This window comes from Acipenser ruthenus, chromosome 6 (assembly GCF_902713425.1).
Source record: "Acipenser ruthenus chromosome 6, fAciRut3.2 maternal haplotype, whole genome shotgun sequence".
NCBI lineage: Eukaryota > Metazoa > Chordata > Actinopteri > Acipenseriformes > Acipenseridae > Acipenser > Acipenser ruthenus.
Window position 1 is genome coordinate 75,710,797 of NC_081194.1, and position 16,521 is coordinate 75,727,317.

The 16,521-nt window shown below is 38.0% G+C and overlaps 2 protein-coding genes across 5 annotated transcripts in view; both read right to left on the reverse strand.

The window, feature by feature from the left end:
- Positions 1-7,816, reverse strand: part of LOC117410951 (doublecortin domain-containing protein 2C) — a 29,978-nt gene extending 22,162 nt beyond the window's left edge. For all 4 annotated transcript variants that reach the window (XM_059025813.1, XM_059025815.1, XM_059025814.1 and 1 more), the window contains exons 1-2: positions 7,264-7,816; positions 4,076-4,124 (exon numbers count right to left, since the gene is read on the reverse strand). In XM_059025813.1, coding sequence (XP_058881796.1) covers positions 4,076-4,124; positions 7,264-7,556 — 342 coding nt within the window. In that variant the 5' untranslated portion in view covers positions 7,557-7,816. The remainder of the gene's footprint in view (positions 1-4,075; positions 4,125-7,263) is intronic.
- Positions 7,817-8,740: 924 nt separating this feature from the next.
- Positions 8,741-14,895, reverse strand: allc (allantoicase). The gene is made up of 12 exons (XM_034017506.3): positions 14,747-14,895; positions 14,368-14,515; positions 13,880-13,930; positions 12,643-12,730; positions 12,046-12,171; positions 11,851-11,930; positions 11,487-11,619; positions 10,692-10,847; positions 10,175-10,248; positions 9,985-10,093; positions 9,660-9,787; positions 8,741-8,931 (listed from the first exon to the last, which is right to left on the reverse strand). The coding sequence occupies exons 2-12, from the start codon at positions 14,455-14,457 to the stop codon at positions 8,797-8,799; spliced, it is 1,170 nt and encodes a 389-aa protein (XP_033873397.3). The 5' UTR covers positions 14,458-14,515; positions 14,747-14,895; the 3' UTR covers positions 8,741-8,796.
- Between the last annotated feature and the right edge of the window lie 1,626 nt (positions 14,896-16,521).

Consider the following 16,521-nt stretch of genomic DNA (forward strand, 5'->3'; position numbering starts at 1 on the left):
TTAACGAACATGGTTATAATCATAGACTGTGTACCTCCTGCAGCTACAGTATTGCAGACATTTCATTTATTATTGCTTCACACAGAAAGTACACTGTTTTTCAGTTTCAGCAATTGCTGATTAGAGCGCATGTGGTAACATGACCCTGTTACAGTCGGGTCTTTTTGTGATTCACTGTTTTAAAGATCATCAAACACATGCCAAGTTTTTCCACGAAACTCTGATTGAAAGGTTAAAGGGACAGCTTCAATACATTATAATAAGCAAAGTATTCAATACGTATCTCAGAAAATGTACCACGGTTTTAAATTGTTAGGCTGTGAATGTTGAAAAGAAGCATCCAGTGTAGAGACTCAATTTTTCTGTAGAGAAGCCAAATTCACAAGCTGAGTTGTACTGCCCTGATAACTGTGCAGCTTATACTGTAAGATGCGATAAGTCTTCTCTATTCAACACCTCTTTAGGGATCATTTTAGTTTGGATAATGAAATAATGACTTTAAATACAGATACTAGCTGCAAAAGTGTTCTGTCTTTCAACGACAACTATAACAGGTTATCTAGTGTGTCAAGTTTTTGCACTACAACACCGGGTGTGTGTTATTGTGGGATATCACCACGTCTCAAGTGCGTTTACACAAGTGCCATATTGCATTATACAATGGTTCTAAGGTCATTTGATTTAAAAAAACTACTAACAAATATAGGTTTAAAGAGAACCGTGGCAGTCCTAACATATCTCTGTGGCTATGACATCACATAGCCCATTGAAATGAACAGAAAGAGATATTTGCCATTGTATAATTAAATATGACAACTACCTTAAGATATAGTTTTTTTATAGCCATGTATGGACATATATGAAACATTTACCACACAACTCCAAAATGTGCTGTGGCAGAGTGCCCACCCCTGTGCGTATTTTATGTTTTTATGTTGTATGTAGTGTGTTATTGTTGGTGTATATATATTGGTGCACGGGATATAATGTGGGATATGTAGCACGAGTGATGTAAACTGTAAACGGGGGTTGCACAATCACTTCACATGCAGATTAAAATGGATAGTTGTAAGTGAGCACAGGGATTGTGCAAATTAGTTCACGTGCCGGGATTCAAGTGAATGATTAATTGGCAATTGAATCCCGGCACAGCTGTATATATAGATGCACGAATCACTCACTCGGGGTTGGTGTGTTTGCAGTGGAGAATGGGAGCTACTCATGCTGGAAGGACCAGCACAATACTTGTTTGGGGTTCGTCCACTGTCTGTTTTGTCTGTCTATTTATTTTGGCCAACGTGCCGTTTGTTTTGTTCAGTGTTTTGTTTAAATGTTTTATTTTGTTTGTTTAATAAAGCGGCACAAACAGCGTATTCACTGCACAACTCTGTGTCATTCAGTTCCTGGTCTGACATCACCATACAAGAGCCACTGTGTCACAAGTGCACAGAAGTATTCTTAGAACCGTTGTCAGTTTCGAAACAGACATATTTGTTTAACAGAGCATCCCCTTCTTTATATAGACTTTACTCTCAATTGCGGTGTAAAGTACATTACTGTAAGGCTGTACAATTTTCAGATCACCGTATGTGCAATGTGCTTCCATCACCTACCGAAAGCCATCTCAAGTAACCCTCAAAGCCTCAGTCTAGAAATCAATTCAGTGAAAAGTGAGGTACCTCAGTACGATGACCCTGGTCATCATACCTTTTACCTTAACGACCAGCAACCTGCAAGCGAGTCACTTATCTTGGGAGTGTTACTTGGCAGATACTTGGATTTCACCCTTGGATTCAATGTAGAGCCAAAAGCACTAGATAATTTTCCACCCTAACAATACAGGAACGTAAAGGTCAATGCAGCCCTCCCTGGGTGCCTCAAACCGAGATCTGCAACTTTGTACAAGTGGTCTTTCCAACCACAGTCTAATGACTCTCCCAGTACTCCAAACAGCAGTGCTTTTACTGGAGCAGCCACTGGAGACCACTCTCCCAGAACTCCAAACAGCAGTGCTTTTACTGGGGCAGCCACTGGAGACCACTCTCCCAGTACTCCAAACAGCAGTGCTTTTACTGGGGCAGCGACTGGAGACCACTCTCCCAGCACTCCAAACAGCAGTGCTTTTACTGGGGCAGCCACTGGAGACCACTCTCCCAGTACTCCAAACAGCAGTGCTTTTACTGGGGCAGCCACTGGAGACCACTCTCCCAGCACTCCAAACAGCAGTGCTTTTACTGGGGCAGCCACTGAAGACCACTCTCCCAGCACTCCAAACAGCAGTGCTTTTACTGGGACAGCCACTGAAGACCACTCTCCCAGCACTCCAAACAGCAGTGCTTTTACTGGGGCTGCCACTGGAGACCACTCTCCCAGCACTCCAAACAGCAGTGTTTTTACTGTATTTTTAGAGCAGACAATGCAAGAGGTAAGGAGATGCTGGTGGAAAAAATAGGTAATAATATCAAACAGCATGAGCAACCTAATATATAAAAACTACTTTTAATTTAAATTCCGCTCCTGGCGCTGTATTAGCCTGCTATGCTATTGTATTGGTATTTAATATAGCCCCTGAGGATAGAATAAAGATGAAGCTTTTCCTGCTGCCAGATCCACTCCAGCAAACAATTAAGTATTAATCAACATGTATCAAGTGCATTTTAAGTTACCTGCAGTTTTGTTTTCACCTAGAGGCCTGAGCAAGAAGAATATGTTTTTTACTAGTTATCATGCTTTCATAAGTTCAACAACACACAGCATTATCCTAGTAATTTTCATTGCATGATTAATTAGGGTCCTTACGTTTAATATGCCAATAGAAGTTTTTCGTGTACTCAAATATATAATATGTGCTATTCGAATAGTTTTGTATTCGACTACACTGACCCATCCCTAATTATCAGATTTTAGTATTGCATAGAATTTCCTAGTAATGATAAAGACATAAGTTTAAAAAGCTTGAAAGAAATATTGGCCCAAATCTATATATGCATGTGGAATAACACACATTTTTTAAATTGTAATTAGTAGTAATATTGTCCAATATTTAACTGCAACCTTTTATTTGGTTACTTTTCCAATAAAAGTTTCTGGGACCACATTTAGTTACTAGAGTAATCACATCTTAAAGAGTACCTTTTTATTTTATTGTGTTACATGTTCCCATGTGTTGCTACAACTGTTTATGTAAGGTGTGAGTGGTTTTATTTATTTATTTATTTAACATTTTGACCACTTTAGAATTCCATTCCCTGCTCAAGATGGCTTCCCATGTACCCGCATGGACCTCTCAGAACTACATTTCCCATCATCCTCCTTCTCACAAATGCCTCAAGATGGCTTCCCATGTACCCGCATACATCTCTCAGAACTGCATTTCCCATCATCCTCCTTCTCACTGGTAAATCCATCTCAGTTACATATGTGAGCAGGAGGATGATGGGAAATGTAGTTCTGAGAGGTCCATGCAGGTACATGGGAAGCCATCTTGAGGCAGGGAATGCAATTTAAACATTTAAAAAAGTGGTCAAAATGTAAAAATAAAATAAATAAATAAATAAATAAATAAATAAATAAATAAATAAATAAAACAATACACACACCTTACATAAACAGTTGTAGCAACACATGGGACCATGTAACACAATAAAATAAAAAAGGTCCTTATATACCCTTTAAGGGTTTACTGAAAACACAAAATTTGTATTGCCAAATATAGTTATAAATGTATAGATACTGGCATCCTTCTAGGGCACTACACACTGAATGAAATGAAACATACAACGGATACTGATTTAACAAACTTGTATATTTCTTACTGATTTTACATACTAATTTATTCAGACCACAGGCATACAGTACCACAGTAGCCACAATCACAGAAACCTTCAACACTGGACAAGACACACCCGTTTCTACTGAAACAATTTGCAGGGGCCACATGGTCCAAGCCACTAACGAGGCCAATCTGTATTTTTGTGTTCAGTTAGTGCAGAGCTCAAATTCTTCACTATTTAGATACAGGTTGCTCTCTGAAACCTTACAATCAGGTCCTCACTTAACTTCTACAGAAACTTACCAAGTCGTGCTTCTTTCTCTGTGGTTTCTTTGTTGTTATGTGCAGGTAACTACAAGAAACAGAGGAGGGTGTGTTTGACAGGAAGATAACATTGTGAAGCATAACTGTGCTAGTACTGGCCTAAACAGGTAGCGTCGCATTCTATGATTGATTTTCATCATTAGATACCACAATAAAACTAAATACATTATTTAAACTAAACAGCTTTATTTTTGGGATTATTCAAAAGTGTAATGCTCAGCTGTTTGTATACAACCCTTTTTATGCTGGATACACAAGCAATTAGGGTAGGCTACAATTCAGTATTTTTTTTAGACTTAATTTTTAAGATAGCAGACAGACAGGTAGAGATACGGGAGGGGATGGTGGAGTCAGAGGTGGGGAAGGAGAGGAAAATCTGAGCATCATCAGCATAGAAATGGTATGAGAAACCATAGGATGCGATGAGGGGGCCCAGGGAGCGGGTGTTGAGAGAGAACAGGAGAGGACCCAAGACTGACCCTTGGGGGACACCTGTTGAGAGAGGGCAAGGTGTGGAGGTTGCTCCACGCCAGGTTACCTGGTAAGTGCGGTTGGAGAGGTAGGAGGAGAACCAGGCCAGAGCAGTGTCAGAGATTCCCAGGTCAGCGAGAGAGGATAGTAGAATAGAGTGATCGACAGTGTCAAAGGCAGCAGAGAGGTCGAGGAGAATTAGGACAGAGGAGAGAGAGGCAGCTCGGGCAGAGTTTAGTGAGTTGGTGACAGACAGGAGGGCGCTTTCAGTGGAGTGAGCAGAGCGGAAGCCAGGTTGGAGAGGGTCGAGCAGAGAGTGATTGGACAGGAAAGCAGAGAGCTGGCGGTGTACAGCCCGCTCGAGGGTTTTGGAGAGGAAGGGTAGGAGGGAGACAGGACGGTAGCTCTGGAGGGAGGTGGGGTCGAGGGTAGGTTTTTTGAGGAGGGGAGTGATAGAGGCTTGTTTGAAGGCAGAGGAAAAGAGAACAGCCCGGGTGCTTCACAAAACTGGCCTTTATGGGAGAGTGGCAAAAAGAAAGCCATTGTTGAAAAAAACTCGCATCAAATCTCGGCTAGAGTTTGCCAGAAGGCATGTGGGAGACTATGAGACCAAGTGGAAGAAGATTCTATGGTCTGATGAGACCAAAATAGAGCTTTTTGGTCTCAACGCCAAGCGCTATGTTTGGCGCAAGCCTAACACCGCACATCATCCTGAGAACACCATCCCTAACGTGAAGCATGGTGGTGGCAGCATCATGCTATGGGGATGCTTCTCTGCGTCAGGGCCTGGAAAGCTTGTGAAGATAGAGGGCAAAATGGATGTAGCAAAGTACAGAGAAATCCTGGAGGAAAACCTGCTGAAGTCTGCAAGAGACCTGGGACTTGGGAGAAGATTCATCTTCCAACAGGACAATGACCCCAAACATACAGCCAAAGCCACACTGGAGTGGCTTAAAAACAAAAAGGTCAATGTCCTGGAGTGGCCCAGTGAAAGCCTGGACCTCAATCCAATTGAGAATATGTGGAAAGAGTTGAAAATTGCTGTTCACCAAAGGTCCCCATCCAACTTGACGGAGCTTGAGCAATTTTGCAAAGAAGAATGGGCAGAAATTGCAGTATCCAGATGTGCAAAGCTGGTAGAGACTTATCCAAATAGACTCATGGCTGTAATTGCTGCCAAAGGTGCCTCTACCAAATATTGACTCAAGGGGGTGAATGAAATCAATTATTTTCTGTTTTGTATTTGTAATTAATTAAGAACAATTTGTAGATTTTATTTTTTACTTTGACATTATGGACTTTTTTTGTGTTGATCAGTGGCAAAAACTCCTAATTAAATCCATTTTGATTTCATGTTGTAACACAATAAAATGTGGAAAGTCCAAGGGGGGGTGAATACTTTTGAGAGCCACTGTAAATCATACACATTCATTGTCCAGCACTGATTGAAAGTCAGGCCAATAAGTGAATGATCTTCCCAGGGCCCTCTTATAAATAAGTCAAGGGGTAAGGGTCAAAGCATTCCAACAAATTATATTTTAACCAATGTGTATACATATTTGGTTTAAGGAATATCCTTGACACAATGCCATTTTATGTTGTAGAGTACAGCTCTGGCGCTATATGTCATGAACTGTAGTGTAGCATTTTAAATACAGTTATTTGCACGTAATACATCATGGGGTTGATGTAAGGATACGTGCAAAGTGATTTGCGGCTGCAAAATCCGCATACCGTGTTTAGCGACCGTAAAGTGAGACTTTATCAGCCACTAGAATTGCGGCGCATGTAAAGAATGGTTTTCACTTTCCGTTCTGCACTCACTATCGAATTATCACTTTGCCTCAGTAATCCATTGAAATGATATTGAAATGTATTCAAATGAAGAAAAGAGCGTGGAATTGGGCGACGATCTGGGAGCCGTAAGGACTCTCAACTCCTCAGAAAATATTTCTTTTCTTTCTCGCGCGCCAAGGGGACTTTGCTGCCCTTCTTCCTCTGACACACTTTTTTGTTTGGTTTGATTTTCGTGCTCCACAAATATCATTAGTAGGGCCTCTCTTCTCCAAACTTTCTGACCCTCATATACCTGCACATTTAAACCCTTCAATACAGTACATGCGTGCAAAACATTATGCACTCTCTATGCTTCTTAGTGCAACACAAAAGTTGTGTTTATGTTTAAAAAACGGGTCCTTTTACCCAAGAAAGACGTATATACTTTGAAAACCCAGTTGTTATTTTTTTTACTGATAATATAGATGTTTTACTATTTATGTATTGGTATTTTATTCAGCTCATTTACCACCTGGTGCAGGTGCAGGGAGGATGGGAGTTTGTTTGCTTGTTTGTTTTTGTGAGAGAACCTCCTGTTGAGTATATTGATCCTCAAAATCTCCTAGAACAATGAGGTGTGTGACACAAAACTTTTGTATTCGTAGTACGTGTACGCTGTGTGGGTGCAACAAGCAGTCATCAAGTGGTATGGAAGGAAACGAAAGCACACACCTGCAGTTACTACAGGTACCCTGAAACGCTATTTTGAAGTAGCTTGTCTGGGTAAAATGACCGAAGCAGATTTGGCTTCAATATTGGTGCTTCCTATTTTTTACTATTTCACAAAGATATGGCAAATAATATATAAGATTGTAATTTCTTTACTATTATTGTACATTTCTAAATAACGATCCACTCACTCAAGTTTCTTGAACCGCTCTCTGCCTGCAGCGACATATCTCTCTCCGTTTTGCAAGTGTTCCAGATCCAGGACTCGGTGCCCGTCCCGCGCAGTGTAAACATTCCTCACAGCCCCGTAAGGGGCCTCTATTCCCTTGGTCACCAAACTTAACACATTCTCAAAATTTAAGACATGCCGCTCATTAATCACAAACTTCCTGCCAGTGAAGAAAGCGTCCCCATTTCGATACATTATGATAGTTTTCGCAGGGGGTATGGTTGGAAGGCTCACTCTACCGGAAAACCCCGACATGTTGAAGAAGATTGTGGTTGAGGCAGCAACAGGTTGAGTCTGACCCGTTGGTCGGACTAAGGGTAAACGTGATCAGATTCTCCTTCGGTAAACTGAAACCCTGGGTTGTGTGGTGAAGATGCCAGTGCTTCTTCGAGCGTGGAGCATCTTCTGATCAAGTGTTCATGAGTATGTTTTGTTTCTCTGCGAATTACTGTTTATGTTTTTTTATCGTTGTTCTCCCCGCTGCCCGTGAAGTACAGAACGAGACGGTCATTGTTGATGTGTCTCCATGACAACTAGCAGAAGAATCAATCTATTTCATTGTAATAACTGAACCACAAAAGTGTCGTCCAATCGCCCGAGAGTAGATTTAATCACTCCGCTGTGGAAGTGAGACAGACCGACCTTCAAAGCACCTCCACTGTCCTGGTAAGTTCAGTATGTTGTTATTAATGAAGTTTAACACAATTTTGGATTAATGGGGCAAAGTCATTGGCTCATTGCCTGTGATCTAAAAGTATTGTATATAATATACATGCAAACCCCATATATATATATATATATATATATATATATATATATATATATATATAAATGTAGTTATTATTAAAAATATATTTTGATATTACTGAAACTAGTCAGTTGTTTAAAAGAAAAACAGGGAAAGGGTTAGTTTCATGAATATCAAACTTTTTTTTTTTCAATCGTAAAAAGACCATGAAAACAGATTCTTTAAATTACTCTTAAGTTAATGCTTTTCTTCATATTTATTTATTTATTTATTTATTTAAAATATGATAATACGTATTGTGACTTCTAACAAAAGTCCTGCCTCCCGAACTGAATTTTTTGTAAAAGTGTAAAGTGATCAGTGTGGCTGACTTTCAACTCCATGGACCAGCATGTTGGTAAGTGCATAATACTGTCGCCTTGTTATTTTTACCCCCCTCTAAAGTAACAGGAGATTGTCACGCTGCAAAGGCCAGTGATTGCTCTAGCTAGTATAATTTCTTGTACACCAAATGCCTAATTTATAGATGCATTTATTATTAATACTCTTCTAAGTCATTCATTGTGTGCCTAGTGTTAGATCTTATACCTATTTATGCTTTACCATGTTTCACTATGTACAGGTGACAAAATATTGATTTGTTATCAAACTTACCTTGTTATAAAATACATTTAACAAACACACACATATCTCTGTCTCTCTCTCTCTCTCTTTATTTCTGTTGACAGTAAAGTTAAATCATTTTTTTTAAGGCAGAGAATGCAGGTAAGCCCAGAGCCGCATCCTACTTATGCCCCCATCTGGAGCTATAGTGAGCCTCACGTGAGTGACAGCTTCAGCCAGTTCTATTGCGCTGAAGAAATGCTGGTGATGTGCTTTGAGCTGTAAAGAATAGATACATAAACAAATTCAATGATATTAATACAGAACTGGAGACATTATCACCTGGTTTTAGCCCTGATTAGCACATGTCTTGGACTAACATTAGGTTGATTAATGGGTCTAATAAACTAGCTGTATATGTTATAAATCATGTTAACACATGCAGTGTAGATAAACAGATTTACCACATATGTGATAACATAAGGGCAGCAGTGTGGAGTAGTGGTTAGGGCTCTGGACTTGACCAGAGGGTCGTGGGTTCAATCCCAGGTGGGGGACACTGCTGCTGTACCCTTGAGCAAGGTACTTTACCTAGATTGCTCCAGTAAAAACCCAACTGTATAAATGGGTAATTGTATGTAAAAATAATGTGTTAAAAAATAATGTAATTGTATGTAAAAATAATGTGATATCTTGTAACAATTGTAAGTCGCCCTGGATAAGGGCGTCTGCTAAGAAATAAATAATAACATGTTGCCATTGGTAACCATTGTGATATCATCATAATCAACATTTCTCCTCAAGAAACAGCTAATTTCATGGTTCAGCATGTGATAATAACTTTTCCCACATGTGAGAATGACTTGTGTGATGCTGAACAATGTTGTATAATCTATAAATCATATAGGTAAGTTCTTGTAACCATTAATACAAACTGGAGGACTAATATCTTATAAAGTGTGGTCTGTATAATGGGGTCATTATGTTCCACTGGATCCCCCATGTACCTTTGTTGTTGGAAGTAGAATTTTCCATTCCAATCCCTGATTAGTCTTCCACCTCATGCTTATGTTTTCTTTCTCTTCTTCTGGTCTCATCACACAGGCTTCAATTGTACAAGAGTCTGGGAAGTTACCTAGCAATAGACAAGTAACAGCAGATGGACCTTGTTATACTAAGGTTGTTTGAGTGACCATCAGATGAAACTTACTTTCGTTTAGGCAATCATCCACTGATTGCTCTGTTACTATTAGGTTAACCCTAAAATGTTATAGTACTAGTATTAATAATATGTTTTTTTTGTTTTGTTTTTGCTTTATAGAGTGACTGTACCTTTGAAGTGGTTAGTATCAATCTCTATCTGTGTTATCACACCAGGATGGCCCAATCTAAACACTGACCATTCACTTCCAGGTACTTGTAACACACCTTTATCATCAACCTGAAAAGAAAGTGAACAACAATTATTACAACAATATTACAGTGAGGATTAGACCACGCAGACCCTGCAAACGTGTGTTACCGTTAATACTGGTGGGCGGTCCAGTCTTCTGGCAGTCTCCCATCCATCGCCCATATTGATGGCCCTTCCTAACCCTGTGATAAATCAGACATTGCATTAAAGACATTTTTTAAAACAGTCTGTATTAAACCAAAAATGTAAACTTGACCCTTAGAATTTAGTCAGGCCTAGTAGTTACTTTATTGTGTTTTTTTTATTTGTATTTATTTAAACAGGGTAGAGCAGCTTCCTTACTTAATCACAGATGTTTATTTACAGCAGGGCTCTATGGTGCAAATAAACAACGGCAAATTAAGAAAGATGGAAAAATGGAATACATTCAGATACGTTATTGTAAAATATCACCCATAACTCTAAACAATCAGTTATAAATTCATTTAAATGTTTACATATATTTTAAAAAAGGCATGATGTTTCAAGAAAAAAAAAACGAGTTATTGGACTAGTCACATACATACATGGAAATGAACACACTGACATCATTTTTGAAAAAGTAAAACCAAGATGAATGAAATACCTATCAAATTGCGTGGGTGACCAAAGTGAGCATCACTGAAACCAACACAGACGCCTCCATTTACCAGGCTTGCCAGGTCCACTTTCTCATCTGGGGAGACAGCAGTCCAGTTTCTTTCTCCTATGCCATAAACCTTTAGACGGGCAATCCCACCATCTACAAAAGAACAGTTTCCAGGGCTGTTCACAATACATCACATATTCAGAGATATCTTCTGTGTTTTCCCATTTGAATGAAAGATAACTCAGCTTTTTTAAACTGAACACTGCTTCTAATATTGATGTACTGCGTGATTCATGAACGATTTACTTCAATGTATTCTCATTTTTCAAAGCACTGTTTAATTTATGGGAATCCTTACAAACACTCTTCAGAAAAGTTTTAGTTAATATGGCCCAATAGTACCAAATGTTTAGGAAGTAAACATAAACCCTGTGCACTCAAATAGACAAGTGTTACAACAAAAAACATTACAGTATATCAAAACTCAAATGTGTTTAAACCCTCTTGCATAAGATGAATGTTTCATTCTTAAACATTTTGTTTACTGTGTATGGTTCTCTTTTTTGATTGTTTTGCAAACTCTACACTATGTTTTATCGATTCGAATATCCAAGCATCTGCTGTTTTATTAATCAGTCATTAATGTTCTCAACTATAAATCAAATGTTCCCTTCAGAGGAACTGTTGATGAAAGATTAAAAAATAGTTTACACATACATCTGTATCTTTTTGCCAGTGAAAAATATCCGTTACAAATGCCACAACTCCATTCCTCCACTATTCTTTTATCACCTGGGTATAAGTTGAGTCTAATATGAGTCCATCTCTGCTGAGAGCTGACAGGAAAATAGTTATGACAGGTGTCAACGTAGCCTGGCTTCAAAGCTGCTATTGAAACCAGCTCAACCCAGGAGTCAGACTGCAGCTGAATAAAAGAAAGACATATATCTGTAGAAGCATTTTTAAATGTTATAGTATCAGATTCTTTTTCAAACCTTACACTTTACTGAAAAAAAAAAAAAAAACGAAGATGACATACATACCAGATGGATATAACACGACCATATTGAGTATGTTGAATAACTTCAATCTCAAATGAAGCCTTCACAAGCCCAATGGATCTAGTGAAATAAATACATTAACTAAATATGTTTACCTTTTGAATAGCTTGGAATTCTTCTTCTGATGCAGCAGTTCCTGTTCTATCGCCTTGTGCTGGAAATTCCGGAATCCCATCTTATCAGACAGATACAACCAATTATGAAAGGTGATCAGAACTCTACTATAAATTCCAGTTCTATTTTTTCAAACTTCAATACTGATTGGATGTGTATTTTATTTCTGCCTTCACCTTGACTCAAACATGCTGCCTGAATAGATATGGACGGTGCATAGTTTCCAGTAAAAAAGGAAGTGTCTACATCAAATCCATGTATAACTCCGGTCACTCCAAGCTGGATTATACACCAGTCATGACCTATGGGACAGAGAAAGCATAAAAAAATCCACAGTACTGTGATGATAAGGCTTGATTAATGTAATTTATATACTGTGATAACATTGTATTTAAACTTATTTCATATTTTTCTTTTTCCTTTAAATTACATATTTATTTCAAAATGCGTGTCCCTTAAATTGGACTATTTAAACACAACAAATGGAAAGATCATTAATACTATATTATATATTAAATATTAAGTCATAGCATATATCCATGTTACTATTATAATAATAACCGTGAAATAAAAAGCACCACCTTTTTGGCATAACAAAAAGTACGTGTGGTAGGGACCTGAATTTGGTAGAGGCTGTTGATGGAGGTGAAACAGGTGGACCGATGGTGGGGACCATCCACACCACAGGCTACGCTACTATCAATCCCCAGGTCATCAACAGCACATGGGCTTTTTTTTTTTTATAGAGGCCAGTCTAAACTTTATTTTGTTACCTGGAATTCTTTTTCTTCTGGTCTCCCATCCATCCATCCATTTACCAAAATCTGTAAACGCATTTGGTATAAATGTGGCTGAATCTCTCTGCAATGAACAAACAAAGGTCTGACTTCCACTTACAGATAGCTGCATAATGCTTTCTTTTTAGACTCAAGCACAGGTAATCCAGCCTTCTCCACAAGTAATACACACGCTATTCACAATAGCGTTCCATTTAATTTGTGGTTATCTTTCCAACTACAGAGATAAAGAGCCTTTTTTAATATTTGCAATGAAACTTTACTTGCACCACTTTTTACAAGGATTTGAGATTTCGAGTAAGAATGATAATATGCCCCAAATGCAACCACCTGCTTTGCCACGAAAGACATTTAGTGAAACATTGAAATTTGAATTGCAATATTTGGCCACCAGGTTGTGCTGTGCACAATTTTATTAAGGTTAAACCTCTAAAGCAGTTGCCCAGGACAGGGCCTTATTAGATATTACAGACCATTTTTTTGCCAAACCTGGTGTCAATCTCTGGACATGCACTCTTTGCAAGGGCATTATTGCAATTAAAAAAATTTGAACATGCTCTTTGTCTTTTTTTTTATATAATATTTTGTTTTTGCCAGCGATGCAGTCTCTAGTTGGTTACCAGAGATTGAAGTCTGTTTTTTATCCACTAGGGTTGCAATTTTTGCAACCCATTGACAATGTATGTTTATAAGTATTTGGTGAGAACATCTGATCCTTGTTGTGTCAGGCCTGCGAGTAAAGGGGGTTTATATTAACCACACTATTTCGACCAGAGAGTAAAACTCAAATTAGCGAAACGTTTCAACAAGAAGTGTTTGTCAGTGTCTTTCAGATTATAACTGGTGTGCACTACATACATACTGTAACCATCCTGAACTAAATCTCAGATTTGCTATCAAAGCTCCCTCTAGTGGCTTTAAAACTTAGTGCATCTGCTGATTTAAAACCAGATTGCAATGTGCTGTACAGAAATACAGATCAGTTTTACAAACCTAGAACCAAACAGCAGAGTAGCTTATTTCAAGGTCTCTTCCAAACTCCCAAATAGTTTCCTTTTCATGCATTTTGTATAATTTACACGGATGTTTATCTTTTTTGTAAAATAGGAGTAAATACAGATGGAATAAACATATTTTAGAATATTCCTCTAGCATGATGATGACTAGAATGAAAACGATTTTATAGCTAGTCAATGCTCATTGTATGACATACCTTCAATAGATTATGTGCTGAGGCAAACCAATCATCTGTTGCAAAAAGCACCTAAAACAAAGCAGAGAGTAGGAAGGAGTCCAAGTTAAGTTTAATTCCAATCACTGTTTAGAAAACTCTTAACAGCAAACAAATGAGTCCTAAACTCCCATCTGTTTGTAATAATGGCAATTGGAAAATGATCCAGTACTCAGTTAAATAACCCTCAATATACATACAGTACTTTAGGTGACTAGTTTGTATCTTGATCATACGTTTTTGTCCATCTACAGTGGAAATCAATTCAACTTGTTTGTTTTGAAAAAGAAGAAAAAACTGCATTAGGAAAATTATTTGTGAATATTTCTCAGTATGTTTATTTACAATCCACAAATTAAATATTCTGGAATAAACTATTATTACATTCAAATAAAAGCTATTAAGAATAGGTGATTTTACAGATGAGTAGTTCTGTGTTCTAATGTGTGTTTTCAGTTACAGCAGCTTACCTTTCCTCCAACTGATTCACAAGCCAGGTTATTTAACTGAAGAAAGTGTGGGTCAACACTGGATTTCTGAACTGCTCGATGAGTCGCCATCTTCTATTAATAATTATTTTTTTAAACCAGGTCGTTCTTCACAATACTAGGCAAAACACTGTAGACAAGAATGAAGAGTGAAGAGAAATAATGCAATTTCCAGATTCTCAGTCTGGAATCAAAGCAAATTCAGTGGCTAATAATGGCAGGCATTTTCAAACAAACTACAGTAAGAACTGGGGTTTCTTCACTCCCACAGATAGCCGTGATCTCAAAGTAACAACTTATTTAGCCAAAATGTATAGTTAAAATACAGGTTTTCCATATGGATACATTATGATAATATTACCTCTTATTTTCCGTGAGTTTTGTTTCGTCCTGGTAAAAGCCCAATGATTGAACAAGCAAATATGTTGAAACAAAGTCCAACTGAGCAAACAGCCACTGGCATGGAAGGTCATGTACTGGATTTGAATGAAGCTTCAGAAAGGTTCAGAGTATCACTGGCACAGAGGTTATGTACTGGATTTGAATAAAGCTGCAGAAAGGAGTGTAGTAACAAGTGTAGTACAGTACATTCTCAAAATGTCTACTAAAATTGCATCTAAAAATACCTTTGTTTTAATTAAGTGGGGTAAAGTAAGGCTTTCACTACCTATTCTACTGTGATATGTTCAATACCATTTTACATGTAATGGCTTTAGTTATGCTTTGCAAATGAACAAATAACTGAATACTTATCTGCATGTTGTTGTATATTAATAACTATCATTTAACAAGGGTGTATTTATGTTATGGACTTTTATCATGTAAAAGAATTGTAAATCGTAATATGTTATATTTAGCTGGGAACTGTGCATCATGTGATTGGAACAGAAAAGTCAAAGTAGGTTTTCCAACAATTTGCCTTAAATATGTCAGTGTAACAGGGCGAGGTGCCCTGTACATTGTTTTGTTTATTTATTTTTAGAATGGGGTCCCCCTCCGCCCCTGTGTTATTTTGTATTGTTTATTGTATTGTATTTATATGACGGCGAGCGCCGTATGTTTTGTTTTTGTTTTGTTTAAATGACGGCGTAGCCGAATGTTTGTTTATTTTGGTTAGTAGCGTGGATGGGAAACCCCATCCACAGTAATTGATAAACTCGTGCAGAAGGTGGCCATCTCCCGAATTAGTTAAGTGATTAATTTTGTTGCTAATCGGGAGATGGTCACCTGAATATAAAAAGCCTGCAGCTCTCGGCACTCGAGGTGGGTGTTAGAGAGGAGAGAGCGAGCAGAAAGACGGCGATTGAAAGAGAAATGAAACGAAACGAAACGAAACGAAACGAAACGAAACTTAAATAACATAGGAACAGTGAAGGCAATCTGCCCAGCCTGACCTGTGTTGTATTATTATTTATTTCTGTGGTCGAGATTTGTTTTGTTTAAACCTTTTATTTTGCTCTGCGAGCACACAGTGTGTTTTTGTTTAAATATTTTATTTATTTTTGTTACTTGTAAATAAAAACGGCAAACGCCACCTTAACTGCAGTACTTCCCTGGTGTCAGTTTCCTTCCTGCTTCTGCCTGACGTCAGACCACTCAGTCACCCTGTCACAGTCAGTAATGTACTTTAGCTTAATTTATATCAAATTTGTATGATTGAGTCTCTTTTTTGTGTGGCTTTATTACAAAAATAAATGAAAACCATTTACAATTGCATTTCTATATTTTCTTTATTTTTCATATGATTAAGTGTTTTTAGGCATAATTAGCAGTGCGGCCACCAGTAACTGACAGTGGCCACACTGAGGCCACCAAAATATTTGGTTTGAGAAGCACTGCTTTAGCCACTAACCACCACATTTTGAAATTCCCTGCTGACACCTTTTAAGTCTAAACTTACAATTCACTAGGATCCGAGTTCATGACAATCTCATGTGCTACATTGAGATGCTTGTTATGAAAGGTATATGAAGTGTATATTGTATTGAATGGCATGGTGCAGTATGGTATCGTTTATTCCAGTGTAGCTGCCAATATAATTAGATATGAATACGTTGGGCAACTGCTACTAACTTGATTTAAAATATCAACAAGAGGAGGCAATTATCTTGGTGCCTTTTTATGGTTTTAATTGTG